General features: G+C 38.8%; 1 protein-coding gene across 1 annotated transcript in view; it reads right to left on the reverse strand.

Annotated features, from left to right (window-relative positions):
• The window catches only part of MET (MET proto-oncogene, receptor tyrosine kinase), a 127,048-nt gene that overhangs the window by 40,796 nt on the left and 66,431 nt on the right, over positions 1–19,821 (reverse strand). The window contains exons 3-6 of the mRNA XM_059074378.2: positions 18,268–18,459; positions 7,692–7,826; positions 6,504–6,677; positions 1,282–1,442 (exon numbers count right to left, since the gene is read on the reverse strand). Of these exons, the coding sequence (XP_058930361.1) occupies positions 1,282–1,442; positions 6,504–6,677; positions 7,692–7,826; positions 18,268–18,459 (662 nt within the window). The remainder of the gene's footprint in view (positions 1–1,281; positions 1,443–6,503; positions 6,678–7,691; positions 7,827–18,267; positions 18,460–19,821) is intronic.

Here is a 19,821-nt window from a genome sequence, read left to right on the forward strand (position 1 = left end):
AATTATTTTTGAATTAATAATCTTATTATAATCCTAAAAAGTATAAATATAATTTGTTTTATTAAATAACTTTTTTTTGAATTTTATTTAATTTATTTATTTATATTGCAGGTTCTTATTAGTTATCCATTTTATACATATTAGTGTATACATGTCAATGCCAATCTCCCAATTCATCCCACTACCACCACCTCCCCTGCCACTCCCCCCCCTTCGTGTCCATACATTTGTTCTCTACATCTGTGTCTGTATTTCTGCCCTGCAAACAAAAGAGGATGAATTATGTTTCACTTTTACAGGCTCTAATTTACAATGCAAGGAGCAAGAACTTACACGGGGGAATTCTAGAATGAATCTGTTTTGCCATTAAGCTAAACAAGTATGACATTAATTGATGTTTTGGCCTCTGTAAAATGAGTAGATTTAGATCTTTGTATAACCCTGAAAGGAATTCTACTAGGTGTAAAATAACCACTTGAAAGAATAGGTTCAACTATAAAACTTTAAATGTTTGGTTGTTGTTACTACATAACTCAAAATTTCTGGGTTCTCTGTTCGTTATGGGATTCAGATCTTATAGAAGTTACATGTAGAATACAGTAGACCAGGTACAGGTCTTGAATCATGAGAGCTGAGTTTGAAGGCCCGTTCAGCTCTTACCTTCTGGATTACCTCTGCTAATCTACACTCCACCTTTCTGAACTTTGGTTACCATCTTTGTAAAATAGGGATAACATTGCTATTTCCCAAGATTTGGGAATGGTTATATGAGATACACTCCCTCCATTACAGTGCCAATAAATATAAGGTAAATATAAATTTAAACTCATCATAAACAAGTCTCAAAAAATGTAATGCTTCATTACATTTCTGAGGTTTAGAAAGTGAATTTAGAAGAGAGGGTCCATATTGAGCTGTTTTCTGATTTTTATAGAAAAAGCTGTTTGAGACTCTCTTTATTTGAAGACTTTAAAGATGGAACGACCCCAAACAGTGCTATTCTTTCAAATTTACTCAATTTCTCAAGAGTTGTTAAAAAATGCTTGAAAAACTCCCAGATGCTAGATTCTTCTTTTCTTCACCTGAGTAATGTCACCTTTCTTCTTCCGTAATCCTGGTGAGTAAACAGTTTTAAAAACAAAACAAGTCCGCAAGGGGAGTGATGGGCCAAGACTCTTTTAAACTCAAGAGATAGACATTTGGGGCGAGTTTTACAAGATTCATTCAAAGACAAAACCCGTTTTCCAAGCACACCCTGGCCAAGCGATTTCATGTCCTTACATGTTTATCGTGCTCTCACTTAAGGTCAAGGTGCAGCTCTCATTTCCAAGGAGAACTTTGGTTTTCTTCAAGTCAAATTTATTATTCCTCTTGAATCCAAAGTCCCAGCCACATATGGTCAGCGTTGTCCCTCCTTCAAGGGGGGCACTAGTTGGGAAAACCTATGAGGACAATATAGAACTTAAAAAAACCCAGTATATTATTATCTTTCATAGGTATGGAAAACAAACAAACAAAATATGTATACTCAAAGAGTCTGAAATCCTTCCCTTCTCCCATTATCTAAAAAAAAGGAATTTTCACTATAGGAAAAAGGGTCACAAATTTCAGAGAATCTGGAACATACATTAAAACTATCTGACAGGCTGATGAAGCAAGCTGTTTTCAGGAGATCCAGAGATGGGAGAGAGAGCAGATTCAGCCTGGGTGGGGATGAAGGGCCTTCTTGGGCGTAGACACACTTTGGGCCCAGACTTTTACATGCTTATAACCCCTTCATGGGCCTCCAGATTGAACTCTGATCAAAACTCCTTTACAGGCCCTAGAAGCCAAGCCCTAATATATGCATTGCTCTGTATGCCAACTGGGTGTGTGCTATATTCATGTTGCTATAGTATTCCCCACCCAGAGAAGAAAGTCACACAGTAAAAATACCTCTTTCTGCACCCAGTGTTTTCATAGCTGCATTTATCAGCTTTCATAATATCAACCACATAGATGATATTCAATACATATCTGCCATTCATTCATTCACTCACTATAAATCATCTACTGCAGGCCAGGTATCAACAAATGAATAAGTGAACCTATTCCTTTATACATAATTTACATTTATTACTAGTCTGCCACTTTTATTTTTTCTTTAAATATGGTCACTATTTGATATATACCAGCTGGTTAGTTGACAAACTAAATGATGTAATATTTAATATATTCAATATATTATTTCTATTAGAAGTAGATAAAAACAGAATTGGAGAGAGCCCCACATGTGATCTGTATTGTAGCGATGTTTCTAATTATCTCCCTTGGCATCACCGTACATTTCATTTCTAGGATTGACTTTTTTTCCTCAGGCTCAGTATTAAATAAGTAATAAGTTCCTTTTATTATTGCAGGCTCATCTTTGGTGCATTAAAAGTAAAACTTGGGCCTCCTTGGTGGCGTAGTGGTTAAAGAATCCTCCTGCCAATGCAGGGGACACAGGTTCAAGCCCTGGTCTGGGAAGATACCACATGCCGCGGAGCAACTAAGCCCGTGTGCCACAACTACTGAGCCTGTGCTCTAGAGTCCGCGAGCCACAACTACTGAGCTCACGCACCACAACTACTGAAGCCCGCGCGCCTAGAGCCCGTGCTCCGCAACAAGAGAAGCCACTGCAGTGAGAAGTCCGCGCACCCCAACGAAGAGTAGCCCCGCTCGCGGCAACTAGAGAAAGCCCGCGCACAGCAACGAAGACCAAACACAGCCCCCCCACCAAAAAAAAGTAAAACTTGAATTCATTACTAAAAATCTGGCAACTGTGATATAAGATAGCATTAGGCTCTTATGAAGTCTATACAACAACTATTCTTAGGCTAAAACTATTAAAACAAAACAAATTTCTATGTTAAAAATAAGCTTCTCCTCAGCAGCTTTGTGACAATTGAGAAAGGAAATGCTCTTTTGGGGGGACATATTGTAAATTGTGCTGTAAAGTACAATGGTGGGAAAACACAGCACTGCTATAGAGGCAACTCAAAAGCCAGTAAAGGTATTTGCTAAAGACAAGTTAGTGAAAGTGTAAAAGTGACTCTTTTACAATTTAGAAGAGCTTTTAGCAAAATACAAATTTGCAAACATTCCCTTCCCTCCCAAGTAAATGACCACAAACCAAAGTCATATCCTTGTTGCCAAACCTCTTCAAGAGTCTTAGCTTAATGCTTTTACAATAGCTATTTTACCCATGAAATCCATTACACAGTTGTGCCTTTCATGAAAACTTACTTCGCCCCTGTCTAGCCAAATGAGAACTGCTAGAAAAGAAATATCTGTTTATTATTATGTTAGAAATCCAGGAGGAGGAAAAAAAGACATCTAACCCTCCAAGACTCTCTTCAGCCTGAGGCAGTCACACAGCTGCTGTTTCCTCTTTTAATGAGGAGTCTTGCCCACTGAAAACAGCCCAAGGCTGATGTTGGCCTGATCCCGCTGTCTGGATTCCTCCCTTTCTATGTAAAAATTGAAGTCTGTCACTCCACATTCATCATCACTTTCTATATAAGGATTGGGTGATGATTTCAGAAAAGACACGGAGAGCTGTTCGGTTGGTGTGCTGGCAACAGAAAGGGATACTATAAAACCTCTGCTAGATCATCAGGATTTGAAAAGCCAGCTCTACTTAGCTTTCCTCTCCCGGCTGAAATATTAGAGGGGGGCATCTGAGCTTTTCTGCCTTAGCTTATGGGGTAACGTTCACTCTTCCAGGGGAAAAGGAAGGACGCAGTCTTGGACTACACACCTTTGGACAGAACCAACAGTGGGCTGGCAAACTCTGAGTTATCCTGAGGGTACAGAAACTCTGTGAGAAGGAAATGAGTGTCCACACACAGAGGCTGGATCTGGATAGGGTAGAGCTAGCCACAAAAGTAGCTACTGTCCTTTCACAGGTGAAAATAATTTAAATGATCATATTTTCAAAACCCATTAGGATATACAAGAGAAAGTTAAAACACCACCACCACCACCAAAAACCTTGGAAAATTAAAATTTGTCTCTTCAGTAAATGTCACAAATATATTGGTGGCAGTATATTGCAGGCGTGAGATATCTCAGGTCCCTCATAAGATATCGCTGCTGCTTCTTATCTGAGTCTTCTGATCAATTAATAAGCTGTTTTATTGTCTCACTGGGACTGAACTCTAATCCTACAAGAATGACAGTTTTATCCTAATAAATTCAGAATATATTGGAAAGTGCTCTTCCTTTTCTGAAGCATTTTTCATTGCTCTCTAAGTACAAGATCAGATAACATGTTTGAAACAAAATAATGGGTTTGCAATCCTGAAATATTTCATATGTGGAACTGCAAAGAATTTCAGCCACTGAACATCATGTACCTTGAAAAGCAGGTTGACTTACATTTATTGGAAAGTGAAACTCTACACATTAGCTGGGTTTTGTGCCTGCAGCGTTTAAGACAGATAAGAAAAAGATGAATCATCTGTCTTATTTTTTGCAGTAAGAATGCTAAATGTCATGCTCTAGTGCAGCATGAAATCTTCCTAACAACTATGAACCGAAAGGGATTTATGGACTCAGCTGCATTACGTTTTTTCTAACTGTAGCACCCAAGCCTCAGTGAATTGTGCACGATGCAGTCTGACCTTTTAAAAATTTCCAGCTAGAGTGCTGGAGTTAGGGAAGGTGCAGGGTTGAGGTGGGGGGGAATTCAAACATTATGAGAGATTCTCTGGTTCTAGAAAATTCTAAAATATTTACTGTTTTTAACCATTTTAATATAGCTTTCATTACTAATAAAAGGAGGTACATTGGTCAAAATTAAGTTTCATTTGTACAAGTTCTTAACCTGCTCTTTATTTAAAACATCAGCTTTGCTGTTTTTGAAAAGAAATTGTTGTGATTTAATTGCACGCACACACACACACACACACACACACACACACACACACACACACACACACACACTCCCCGTATCTCTTTCATGGAATAGCTGAATTCAGAGGTCTGGTGTCTCAAATTGCCACGGCTACGTGTTTTAAAGTGTATAAAACTGCATGTGGTTTTAAAAGTATATTAAACACACAAAAAGTGCATAAATAATACAGTATAGATTTAAATTTGTTTTCTTAATATCTCCTAGTTTATTCTCTAGCTGATCAAGCTAAGTCTTAATAACTGTGTCACACCTAACATAAAATGATTTGGTTTAAAACCCAGTCACCCGGTATAAATCTTTCCCCAAACCGTAGCTAAATGAAAACAGCCATGCTCTTGGGGGCGGTTCCTGTTCTGACTCGTACACTTTGTTTACTTGGGCTTGAACCAGGCGACCGACCAAGACCTTTAACTTGAATCTTTCACAGGAACTACTTAGTACTAAGTCCAACTGTTCCACATGCAGGCAGAGAAAATATACATTGGGTCCTCACCAGGGAAGTAGCTTCAAGCAAAATGTGTTTGGATCAAGAAAAAAATTTAGAAAAATTGCCATGGAGATTTTCATAGTGCCAAACACATGCTTAAGTAAATAAGGCAATGGAGAGTTAGAGAGCGTGGCTACAATGTCATGGCTGAAGTCCACTTCTAGAAGCTCAGTTCTCTAAGAGCAGGAGGCACTTCTGTCTTGTCTGGGACTGTATCTCCCCATTGTCTAGAAGAGTGCCAGCTGTGTGGTATGCACTCAATAAATGTTTTTGGAATGGATTAAATAATGAATTGGCTTACAGAGTATAGAGGTTAGTGTAGTCATCAGCTGTGCTTTTACTTCTCTTCCAGGAACTTTGAGAGAAGGCACACAGTCACCCATTTGTTCACCATCCACATGCTTCCCACCTTGCCCTGAAAGGTAACCTCCAGACTCATCAGTGATGAGATAGCCACCATCTATGTGTCAGACAGAATGAAACCTCCTGTTTTGCCTGCTCCAGCATGGCTGGGATCTCTAGCTAGCATGGTCCAGGTTAGGGTTCTGGATTATGCCATGAGTGGATCCCTGTGTGTGATGAAGGCTCATGCCTGGGCACCTGGTAGATAAAGCAGCTGGTGAGAAATCAGAGAATGGGCAGGCCAGAAGGGAACAGGTCCCAGTGTGAGGAAATGGAGAGCAGTATTGCTCTCTAGCCACCACTCTTTTATTCACATAGCACTAAGGGAGAGCAACTGCCCAAGGAGAGTGTGAAGCAAGCACTTCAAGTGCAGGGCCTAGGGGCATGTGCCCAAACACCACCCTAAAGGAAAAACCTGGGGGGTAGGATTTCCCTGGTGGTCCAGTGGTTAAAACTCTGTGCTCCCAATGCAGGGAGTGTGGGGGTGTGGGTTTGCTCCGTGGTTGGGGAACTAATATCCCATGTGCCACGAGTTGCGGCCAAAAAAAAAAAAAAAACGCAGAGGGAGATGGCTGATGCCTCACAGCTAAATGAATACATTAATTTTTGAATTTTTCTATCAATGGGATTTATGATTTCCAAAAAACACACATGACAGCTGACAGAGACTTCTACCTTGTAGATTGTAGGCAGACAGGTCTCTTGAGTCCATGATCCACCAGGGCATTCCTCCAATCGCACACATTTATCATGGCACCAGCCACACTGCACAAAGGAAGGGGCGGAGAGGCACTGACTGCAGGACTGGAAATGTTCACAGCCCAAGCCATTCAGCGGGATCTTGGTGATCTGTGAAGACAAGTGATGGAAAGAGCTTCCAGAGGGTTCTTTTGTTTGCTTGTTAATAAAAACTAAATACATCGAAGATACATATAAATATAATTTTACAGAGTCTGACAGGGATAGCACCTATGTGTGCAAATCATGTAATAATGCTTACGTGATTAAAATTAAAAAAACAAATTTCTTCCTTCCTTCCGCTGTTGGCGCATATGTGATAAAAGTTACCATTACTGTCCAGTGAACACAAGCATTACCATGCAATGTTAGAGGTTCTATTTATTGGGACATTTTGCTCTGTCTGAGATGATTTTATTTTTTATTATTTTATGTTAAAATTTTTATTGGAGTATAGTTGACCTACAATGTTGTGTTAGTTTCTGCTGTACAGCAAAGTGAATCAGTTATACATACACATATATCCACCCTTTTTTTGATTCTTTTCCCATATAGGTCATTACAGAGTATTGAGTAGAGTTCCCATGCTATATAGTAGGTCTTTATTTTCTATTTTATATATAGTAGTGTGTATATGTCAATCCCAATCTCCCAATTTATCCCTCAAGAGAGTATAAACTAAGCTGCTGGAAAACACACTTGAACCCCCGGGAAATTCTAAGTAAGTTTACATATCATTCTGGCATCAAAATGCACCTCCTCTCAGAGAAAAGGGATTACTGGCCAGCGTCAGATTCCAAGGTACACTTCAGGGTTTATCTTCTGCACTAGAGTTCTGCCCTTAGGACTGTAATTCTCATTCGGCGTGTTTGTTTTTCTCATTGAGAAATACAGGACAAAAGGAGAAGTTCACATCATGAAGAGGACCTAATATAGGTCCAATCTTCCCTGAGTAAAAATTTAACTTGATTTCAGAAGATCTCTGGAATACTCAGGAAAGAACTTGATAGAAGAGAGGTGAATCCAGACGAAGAGAGAAGTTAAAAAGGACCAGATGACACTGGCTGTAAATATCCACTGAGGAGGAACCATATTCATGGAACCTCCCTGGGGAACAGAGCTTACCTTCTTCCCAGTGACAATGAGTGTATAGCCATTTTGGCTTAGCGGGTGTTCCACAATTGCTTCTGGAGACACAGGGTGGGAATCCAGGTGAAAATTCACGTGTGGGGTTAATGATCCTGATCGAGAAACCACAACCTGAGAAACAAACCAGAAAGCACACTTAGTCCAACAAGCTCAGTTTAAATATACTGTCAGGGGAAAATGTGGATGATAATGGTAATACCAGATTAGACGAGCTCATGGGTGTTTGAACTATAGGCCCAACAGTTTATCTCACTGTAAATCAATATGACATCGTCTAATCTCCTGCCTTGAGGACAATTCATCTGCACCCCCAGACAGAGTTTTGCCTATTATCTTTTAATGATTTCTAGGGAAGGAGATCTTCCAGTCAATCAGCCAGCACATGCAGACAAATCCTCACGATTGTATTGGGAACTGAAGGAGCCAAAACTCTCCCTAGCACAGAAGACCTCCCTTATGCTACGAGGATTCTGGATTATTTTTTAATGTATTCTCCTGACCCTCCCCACTGAGCATCTTCCCTTGATGTAATGGAAAGGGTAGTGAATGGGAAGTCTGGAGACCTGGATTGGGTTCCAGCTTTGCTACTCTTAAGCCATATGTATAGATCTTTTGAGGTCAAAATAGGCCCTCAGCTAACTTTGAAATGTTGTGCTGTCATTTCTTACAGACCATTGTCCCATCATACTTTTTTACTTTGATTATAACTAAAGTTCTGCTTCTTGGCCTGGTTTTACAATAAGGCCTGATGGTTTTAACAATGCCTTGGAAATGAGGTTTGATGATTGGAGTGATTCTTGCTGTTAGGTATTTTTAATTTGGGATGGTTCTCAGCTATAGAATTTCCAACTGCCCAGCTGCTAGAACCCAGTAATAATGAAGTCCAGGTATAAAATCAGATGACTATCTGAGATGAACACTCAGACTACAGGAGAGTTTAGGAGCACTCAGAGGGACTCTCATTCTTAAATAGGGCATAAGGTTGTATGTACAGGAGGGTACAGGAGGCTGAGCATAGCTCTGGGCTTGAAACTGACTTTGTGAAATTGCCTGACATCCAGATACCCTTTTACATTTCACTGAAAGTGCGTTTATGTGCCATGTGTTTGAAATCATGGGACAAACGTGGGCAGCTGTGAGATTAGGATTAAATAATAAATAACTACTCCTTCTACCTCAGCTTTCTTATCCATAAAATGGGAATGAACTGCTTAGTACTCTAACAAACACACAACATACAAATGCTTTGGGGAACCAGTAGTAAAGTTTTTCTTCAGTATAATAAAGGAGTCAAGTAGCCTGAGACAATTTGGGAAGATTCCCAAAGTCCCTAATTTGCTCCCAAAGAGTGAACTGTTGACAGAGAAACCAACCAGGCTCACACAGAGCTATAAAAATTAAACACCATGACATTTTTTTTTCTAACATTTGTTCTATCTCAAACACTCAACACTTTCAAAACAACTCCATTTAGCAGGGTGGCTACATTTGCACAGAAGTTAAGTGATGGATCAAAGGTCATATGGTCAGAATGGGAAAGGATGGAAACTACTGTTATTCCTAAATTTAGGGCCCAATTGTTATTTGTGACTTTTCTAGGGGAACTAAAAAGCAGTTCAATTACCAGTCCTACCTCCCTTTGGGTGTTGGTTACAAGCAGACTATCAGAACGCCAAACTTCTATCCCAAATTATCCAGATTTCAGTTAACCAATTTTTCTATCTTGACGTACTTCTGGTGCTCACCACCTCTTGTTTTTCCTACTCCTCACGCCTCCCTGCCCCCCAGTTTTTTCATATTTCCCTGATTGTTGTCAATCTCTTCAAACTGCAAAGGTGAAAAAAAATTTCATTTTCTCACACACAAGTAAAAACCAAAACAATACACCAGCCTCACTTAATAACCTGACTCTGTTCTCTGCCTCATTCTGTGCTTTCTACTTCACTGGAGATCATTCATTCCTCTGAACCTGCCTATAAGGTATTTGCGTTTTGCTCCTCTCTTATACCTTCCAATCTTTTCAGACCTGCTACATAACAGTCACCTCCTACTACTGTTTTGTCTCCTATCTTCTTGCTCTCTTTAATATCATTTCCCCTATCTATAATAAGCAATCCCTTCTTAATTAATAGGTCATCATCTTTGACTTTATCAACTATCTTAAGCCCATCCAAATATTCATTTCCCAGAAAGGATTAACATTACTCTTTTCATAAAGAAGCTCTTTGCACCTCTGGAACTTGGATAGATTCATTTGGTGCATTACCAGTTAAGACTTTTTGTCTGAAGAACACCATATATGATGGTAACTGAGCCAGGCATTGTGCTAAGTGCTTTAAATGGGTATTTTGTTTACTCTTCACAATAATCCTACAGGGTAGGTACTATTGTTTTCCATAAAGAAAAGATGACAGAGAATCTCAGCTAGAAAGTACAAGAGTCAGGTTTCCAAGGAGCTTTATCTCATGCCAGAATCTGTTTGCTTGACCTCTTTTTAAACACTCAACTGATCTACTCTTGGAGCACCAGAGTAAATACCAATAAAAAACTTCAACTCTGAGCTCCCAAGAGCCACTTATGAGCCAAAGCATTGAAACAAATTTCACAATATATTTGCCTTGCCAAATACTCCTTGTTTCAGTAATCTTGGCTGCACAAGTTAAGTGTGCCTAAGGAGAAAGACTCCACATCTAAATAGTTTTTGATGGCACAGAGGAAATGTTATTAGTACAGATGGCAAGCTCAACAAATTTTGATCATGGGCTAGGATAAGTGTGGCTTGTTATAGAAAAAGGAACTGAACCAGAGAAGACAGGAAGGCTGTGTGGAAAAGTGAGACGACTGCTTGGAGTTTCAAGCAGAGGTCATATCACAGATGCAAATACATTTTTAGGTGATCATTAGCTCTTTCTCTGGAGGGATACCTATTGCTATTGTTTCTATCATTAATTCCTCACTTCCTCTTATTGCCAGAATTCTAAATGATTGGGTAACCACTTTAACTCTCAAAATACTCCTGAAGCAATGTTTGCAAGAAGTTAGGAGTTCCTTTCGGTTGTCATGGAGATATTTCTAACGACAGAACAGAATCCAGCATTTAAATTTAATTCTTATGATAAATCACCTGGCAGTCTTAGGACAATGAGTAAGAAACAGAAGACTGGCAACTATATTTTGAATTTCTACTGTGCTGACAACTCATCTTTAGTGTTTAGTTCTCAAAAACGTTTTCTTTAATGCTCTTGAAAATACAAGACTAGGGTGAGGGAGTAGGGAGCAATCTGAATGTACTTGACTGTGGTGGTTATGATCTCATATTACCTGGGGGAGGACAGGGGAAGACATGTATGTAAAAATAAAATAAAACCTTGTGGCTAGGGCCCTAAATACATGACCTTGAACAAAGTAATTCTATGTAATATATCTATAAATACATAAAGGCCAGACCTCTTTACCCCACACACAGAGTTCTATTTTTTTTTTTTTTTTTTTTTTTTTTTTTTTTTTGCGGTATACAGGCCTCTCACTGTTGTGGCCTCTCCCGTTGCGGAGCACAGGTTCCGGACACGCAGGCCCAGCAGCCATGGCTCACGGGCTTAGCTGCTCCGCGGCATGTGGGACCCTCCCGGACCGGGTCACGAACCCGCACCTCCTGCATCGGCAGGCGGACTCTCAACCACTGCGCCACCAGGGAAGCCCCAGAGTTCTATTTTTGATTAAACTCTTTTAGAATTTAATTTTCTTTAAGAAGGATGAATACAATTTAACATGAGATATTATTTCTCACATAACATGAGATAACGTGTTTTTTCTCCTCATTTTTTAAAGTGGACAATTCAGTGGTTTTTAGCATATTCACAGATTTGTGCAACCATCTTCACAACTAATTTTGGAATATTTTCATTACCTCAGAAACCCCACACCCCTTAGCCATCATCCACCCTAGCTTGTCATACCCTGTAGTTCCTGGCAACCACTAATCTACTTTCTATCTCCACAGCTTTTCCTATTCTGGACATTTCATGTAAATGGAATCCTACAATATGTGGCCTTTTGTAACTGGCTTCTTTCACTTAATGTTTTCAAGGTTCATCCATGTTGGGGTATGTATCAGTACTTCCTTCCTTTTTATTGCCAATTAATATTCCATTGTATGAATATACTATATTTTATTTATCCATTTATCAGTTGATGGACATTTGGGTTGTTTCTACTTTTTGGCTATTGTGAATAATGCTGCTAGAAACATCCAAGTCTAACTTTTGGTGAGAATATATATTTTCACTTCTGATGGGTATATACTAGGAGTGGAATTGTTGGGTCTTATGGTAACTCTATGTTTAACCTTTTGAGGAACTGCCAGACCATTTTCCATATGGGATGCATAATTCTACATTCCCACCAGCAATGTATGAGTGTTCCAATTTCTTCACATCCTTATTGACATTTGTTATTTTCTGTTTTCTTGATTACAGCCATCCTAGTAGGTGTGAAGTGGTACTTCATTGTGGTTTTGGTTTGTATTTATCTGCAAAATGTTTCCTTAAATTAAGTAAAAGACAAGTTTACTTCTGAAGGTTCACAGCCTTCCATCCATTCCTCCTGCCTGAGACTGATACTTGGGCATCACCTGCTCAGCCTCCCAACCAGTTCTCTGAAGAACATCCCTCATGGTCAGACTGGACTTTTGTAAAACAGAGATCTAGAGAGGCTGGAGGTGGGGGAGGGGTAGAAGAAACAAAAATGGATTCTCACTAGGAGAAGCAGAGTGGGAGATGCAGCACGTTCCCCAGTGAATTGAGAGAAAAAAAAATGTAAGTGAAGGAGATGACACCATTAATAAACAAACTGGGTTATAACTGGATGTGAACTTACAGATCCAGAAAATGAGTCTGCTTTCTCTCTAGTTCCTAGTACAGATCTGGCACATAGTAGGTCCAAAGGGCATATCTATTGCTTAAACATATGAATAGACTGAAATAAGAAGACTACTTAAGCCTGGATGAAGGGATGGGTTTTTTAATGCTTCAGACATTTAGATAACCTTCAAGAGTTTGATTTGCATTTTCAAGGTATGGCTTCTGCTGCCTTTTGAAATGGACTGAATGTTTGTGTCCCCCCCCAAGTTCATGTGTTGAAATCCTAATCCCCAGTGTGATGGTGTGAAGAGATGAGGCCTTTGGATGCTGCTTAGGTCATGAGGGTGAAGCTCTCGTGAATGAGATAAGTGCCCTATAAATGGGACCCCAGAGAGTTCTCGTGCCCTCTTTCCACCATGTGAGGACACAGTGGGAAGATGGCAATCTGTGGACCAAGAAGCAAGCCCTCACTAGACTCCAGATCTGCTGGCACCTTGATCTTGGAATTCGCAGCCTCTAGAACTATAAGAAATAAATGTTTGTCTTTTTAAGCCACCTAGTCTATGGTAATTTGTTACAACAGCCCGAACTGACTAAAACACCAGCTATAGGTTTATATCTTCTTAAGTATGTGAGAGAAATTGGTATTTGTTTAGAAAGAGATCAGATATAAAGAGTTTTGTTTCAACCAAGGTAAACATCTAATTTTCTGGAATTAAAAAAATGAAACATAAGAAGTGGAAATTGCTGATTGGTGCTGACAACTCAAAATTAGAAGCAGTAAGACAAAGTACCAGGTGGCAAAAGTTGAATTAAATGAAACTGCTCTGTTCTTTCACTCTTTTTGCTAAGTGGGCACAAGAGCTTCTATACCAGCCTGACACTACAAAGGCCAAGGTATGTACAAAAAGTAAAACAACTTTTTTAATGATTATAATACCTATGTGTATTTGTGTTTCAACTTTTTGAAATGAGTCAAAGTGAGTCAAAATGAGTCAATACCAAACCGAGAACTTTGTAAAAAATTTCAAGCATCTAAAAACCAAATAAGCTAGTAAATTTGTAAAAATTAAAAAAATCCAATACTTTCAAATCAGTATTCCAAATACAATGATTGTAGGATTCGCCAATCTATATATAGAGTATATCTGTCTGAATTTTGAAAAAAACTACTGATAAATATATTTCCTGTTTTAAAATGTCTCTCAATTTTTTCAAATAAGCACCCGAACAAGAAATTCCAGTTATTCCCTGCTACCAAAAAAACCAAAACAAACACAAGGTTAGCACTTTCCCATGGTTTCAAATATGTATGGTGTTTTAAATTTCTATGCTCTAACAGTTTATAAGATATATATATTTCAAGACCATGCATTAATTCATTTTAGGAGACTACATATGAGTGGGGCTTAAATTTTTGTTATGGAAATAACTCTGAAATTATTATTTACAATAGGTTCTTTTTCTCCCAAAAGAAATTTCAGAACCCATGAAGTATATTTTCCTCTAAAGAAATATAGCAAAGCTACCATTCTTTAGAGATGTAACTAAATCAATGATGTACGCCTTAAAAAAAGGCAGATGATATTTTTATCTGAGCATTTTATAAAGGAGACGGGTAAGTTAGCAATCTCTGAAGAGGAATGTTCAAGTTCAAGCTTTGGCTGTGTCTCTGCAGGCTGCTCACAGCATTGATGAGTTGATGATCTGTGTCTACATAGTCTAAAATAGCAGTAATCCCAAATGAAACGTATGCTGCAGGCTTCCAGCACAAAGCACTGACATGCCATGATGGCAGCATAGGAACTGAAGAAATTTAGAGACAGGAGGTTAATAGATGAATCGATTCTTCTTACTAGAAGTGAGTAATTATTGTCAAGTTCACTGATTACTAACATAATCCTTTAAGTAATGGTCATAAGTAATGATCATGAGCTAACGATGTCTTTTGAGGTGGTCCCTACCTCTTGAAGTTTCTTGCTTAAGACCAACTAGTCCAGTTAAGAGGCACAAGAGAAAAGGGGTTATGGGTGGTAACAGCATCAAGGAATTGGGGAGAGGGGAAAGGATGATGGGAGAAGAGCAAGGATAATGCCAAAGAACCTAATGAAATCTGTGACAGTGCTCAGGCAGTGGCCACTATATAGCAAGGTAGCTGCCCAGTGAATGTGGAGCTAAACTTGCAACAAGTCTTGAAAGTGCCTTCCCACTCCCACCCCACCCCCATCCACTTGCTCTCCCTGGCCTGACAGTCATGCACAAATATTTTAATAACGATGCTTGCATCTAGGGATTAAAGGCCTTATATAAGTGCTGTAAAAAAAAAAATCAAGCAAGCATTGTTTTTGGATGTAGATTAGATGAGGAGCTCAGAAGGGGAGATGTGGGCAATCCCTGTGATTAGTCCTGTGATCTTCATGAGTATCCTGCCTCCCTCTCCCATGTAGCCCTGCACACTGTGCTCATGTTCCCCAGCCTTGTTCTTTTCTACATCCGCTCTGCCTCCAAAATTCATAAGAAGGCGTGTTCTTACTGTTTACTTATACTATCTCAAACATTGCTTATCATATTATTTTACTTCAGAGCATCCCAGAGTGATCACACAAATTAAAAACTGTTTTTGAAATCTATATCTACACTGACATAGCTCTACAGATAGATTTGAATGTATGTACACATTAGTATATTTAGACATAGCTGTACCTGTGTAAGTTACACGTTTAAATGTTAAAAAACATGTCAAAAATGTCTTCTCTTCCATACGTATAATATTGTTAGCTAAACAATATAATTCTTTCTAATCAAATAACCACTGTGAAATACCTGATTCACTTTGCACCCGACAGCTGGGGCTGAAGCTTGTATTCCCAGCCAGAGTTGAACATAAGCACAATAGGAAAGGCAGAAACAGCTGCAAACTCTTGGGAGAAAACATTTGCAAAGCAACTTTGCCTTTAGGCTTCAGGGTAGGAAGGAAGTAAAATCATTTTTCTATTCCTTTTCATGTGTGGCAGCTGTCTTTGGGAAAATTATGTCCCTTCTATATTGTAACAGAAACTTCATAGTATTATTAAAACATGGGTTGTAGAAACTTAGGCTTGGTCACAGATTCAGCACTTCAGTGCAGTCAAAATATTTACAGAACTTGGTAGGTTACTGCTTGGATAGATTAAGCTGGATGGTCCCCAAATTTTTGCTGCACTCCTGACTCCACCTCCACATTATTTGCTGTAAACAAACTGGATTTCAGTGATGTTGATTCTTTGATCCTTTAAATGGTTTAGGTTTATTTACATAAAATTTTACTAAATGGAATTCTTCTGGGCAAGTGTCAGAGAAATAGATCCTCTCTCTGTGGGTCTCAGTAGCCCTGTGTTTTTTATGTCTTTGTTTTCTCTGCTCTTCGTGTCAGATACATGTTTTTATTTCCCCTACTGAAATTTTAGTTCCTCAGAGGCAGGTTCTGTGTCACTGCTTCCTTTGTTGCACTTACTTGCCTAGTAAAGCAAAGTTAGTATGCTCTTGATACATATTTGATGAATTAAGAGCCACCTGGTTTAAAAAAAAAATCAAGGATATCAGTGCTTTTCATAAAATAAATATCTACTTATATACTTATTTACATCTTTGGTGTTATGGATGCAAAGGTGTACTATGGCTTCTTTTATGAAAATGCTGGGAGACAAGAATAAAACATTTGTTACATTTTTAATAGAAATGTTAAAGCATTTCTATTATAATGAGACTGATGTATATAACATATCACTTGGGTTGTGAAATCTGTCACACAGTAGAATTTACTTAGCTATTAAAGCAATCTATCTAAAAATGGAATTTTATTAGAACTTTAGAATCTGGAAATAGGCCAGGAGCATTATGATGTGAAAAAGTGTCAGACCTAAAGTGACTGTAGAAAACTTATTAATATGGAACTGGATTGGTGAGGTATTAGACAATTAAGCAAAAAAGAAAAGCAGAAAAAAGATAAAGGGAAGCAAATCAACATAGTGAACACAATAGGAATTCAATAGATGAATTCAGTCATCCTCCTTCAGATTTTTCTTGGAATTTACAGAATAACATCAACGTAAACTAAAAACACATATAAACACCACATAACAAACATATTTTACAAGGATAATAGATATGATCATATTTCAAATATGTTAGAGTGTTTGTGTGGGAGGAGACTGGGCATCTCTCCTTCACATTTTGAGGAGTTAAGGACAGCACTGAAATGCTCTGAAGTGGGTAAATAAGAACACTGGGCTGGGGGGTTGGGAGAATAAGTGTAGTTAATTGTGAAGCAATGGGAGGAGGGGAGACCAAGTGTGGGATTATTTAGATAACAGGATCTACAATATATGATTCATTTTGAGGTGGGAAAGTTTTATTTACACGTTTCATGATTTTGAAAAAATTCCACCATGCCCACTAGTACAAGAAAAACATTTGATCAGTACCCAGACTGCTATAAAAACAGTGGTAACTTTAAAAATATATATATTTGTTAAAGAATACACACAGAGAATGTACAGATGGGCAAGTCATAGGAAAACATCATTGTCCTCAATTCGTTTACTAAAAGTCATTGCCGGACTGGGCTGTTAATTATGTCAAATGATTATGAAATAAACATCTTTCTTTTTTTTTTTTTTTTTTTTTTATTTGTGGTACGCGGGCCTCTCACTGTTGTGGCCTCTCCCGTTGCGGAGCACAGGCTCCGGACGCGCAAGCTCAGCGGCCATGGCTCACGGGCCCAGCCGCTCTGTGGCATGTGGGATCTTCCCGGACCGGGGCACGAACCTGTGTCCCCTGCATCGGCAGGAGGACTCTCAACCACTGTGCCACCAGGGAAGCCCTAAACATCTTTCTTTAAAAGAAATATCTAGTCTTTGTGGAAAGTCAACATTTCCATAGATACCATTGTCACTGTGCATTAACCAATAATTTACTAATGAACTCATGTTGAAAGCACTACCAATAACTATTAAAGCAGTAAAACAGACCCAACATGAGAGCATTTTAATTTCTGCAAAGTGCTAGGGTTCTTGTATCTAGGAGATACGATAACTGCAAGTCTGAAATGTGAACTTTTATTGTATGGAAATACTGTTGCTATCCATTAAAGGCATTTCTTAACAAAATCCGGATCTTTTTTTCCCAGTGTTTGCACTTTTTTGTGTCTGACCCCATCATTTTGCAGAATCAGGAGAACTGGAGTTACAATGGGATTTTGATGATAACGTCCCTTCCTAACTCCTGCCAATATTTCTCAATGATGTGAATGTTTCTTCTCATGGAGACGCACGGTTCACACAATAGCTCTCTTTTGATCCGTAGCTTCCCTTGAAATAGGAAAACATCGCCTGGAAGTGCTTTAATTGTTTCATTTTATTTTCCAATCATGTGATAGAAATCATGAATGGAAAAAAAAAACCCAAACCATTCCAGGCAAGAACATTAAAGCAACCACATTTAAACTGAAAGCTTTAAGAATTTAACAACGAAAAAAGGCCATACACTTCATAAAAAGTGGACCAAGCTTCATTGTTTTGCTTTCAGTCTATGCCTCTAGCTTCCACTGTGATTTTCACTTACAGTATTTGCAAACACCTTACTGTAAAAAGAGAAGGAAATTAATTGCATAACACCGGATAAAACAGACACAGCCACTCTCAGAAAGTAAGTACCTGCATGAATCGACCCTCTGACGTTCCAAGATTAGCGATGGTGAGGTCTCCTTTAATAAAGGTGGATATGGATGTTAAGAGGACTTGGTTGAACTGGCCCGTGAATAAGTCAACACGCTGCAAAGCTGTGGTAAACTCCGTTCGGTATTCATCACTGCGCGCTTCGCAGCCTGATGAATTTCTCAAAAGTGTCTGGAATAAAATATGGTCAAAGAATTAATGTGAGTCCAGATGTGAGCAAGCTATTAAGAAACTTTTTGGTGTATCTTTTTAGAGCTTGGAGGGAATGGCAAGGATAATAGACAGTTTGCAAATAGACAAATAGTCCCAGAGCGTTAGAAACAATTCTAGTGACCTAAATGACTCTAGTATCAGTAGGTGCTGCTGTGTATATATAGACTCTAAAACTAGGGGCAAATCTTTCCCTCACAGTTTGTATCATTGGTTTGATATGTACATACGTAAAAATGGAACTTAGCTGGTGCTAGTAAAAGAAAAACAAAACTATGAATGTTTCAGGCCTGGACATAAAGGTAATGCTTCTAGCAGGCAAGTCCAATGAGATGAATATCAACTGGAATAATCACAAATGTCAGAATCACACTAGGACATTATATTTTAAAATGTGTTCCTTCGTGCATTTGTGCGCAGTGGGGTTGTGGGGATAATTCATGGGGAAGCAGCAGAACACAGACTCCAGACCTAGGTGCCTGCATCAAACCCTGGTCCTTAATGGTTACTCGTTGTACGTAATTTCTATAACTTCCCCGTGTTTGTGAAATTCATGTTATCTCTGTTACAGTTCCTCCATTTGTAAAATTGAGAGAATTATAGAAATGTACTTACCTTACAGAGCTGTTGTAAAGATTAAATGAGCTAGTTTACAGAGATCTCTTATAATAGAACCCAGCACAGAGAACACAGAGTATTTGTCCTCATTATGGTGAAAGGCTCAAAAAATGTATAAGTTGTACATCAAATGCTTTGTTAACCAGCTAACTAAAAGGCGATTACCACCAAACCAGGTATTTATCTTTTAGCTTTAACTTTAAGTGAAAGGATTTAAAGAATATTGTTCACTAATACATGATAATTTAAGTACTAGGGATCCCTCCCTTCACCTTGACACTTCAGTCTCCTGGTTTTCCTTCTACTACTCTTAGATTGTAATATTTGTCTCCTTTGTAGGACCATCCATGCTTGCCTGTCAATGTTAGAGTTTCTCAAGGCTCCATCCTAGGGCTGCTCCTCTGCTCACTCTTCATACTCCCCACCCAGTATATCTCAGTTTTATTCTATTTAGTTGACACTCACATTTGTACCTCCAGGCTAACTTGCTCCTCTGAGCTGATTGTGCATTTATCAAACTGCCTATGAAATCTGAACTCAGATGTCTCAAAGACCTCAGGCTCAACAGGACCAAAGTAGAAATCACAATCTTCCCCCATGCCTGACCTTGTGATATAATGCACCCCAGCAAATGGCTCCACCATTTCTGCAGGTGCAAAAGTCAGAAATCTAAGTGTCATCCGTCATTCCTCCCCATACAGTCCA

Source organism: Kogia breviceps, chromosome 9 (assembly GCF_026419965.1).
Source record: "Kogia breviceps isolate mKogBre1 chromosome 9, mKogBre1 haplotype 1, whole genome shotgun sequence".
Lineage (NCBI taxonomy): Eukaryota > Metazoa > Chordata > Mammalia > Artiodactyla > Physeteridae > Kogia > Kogia breviceps.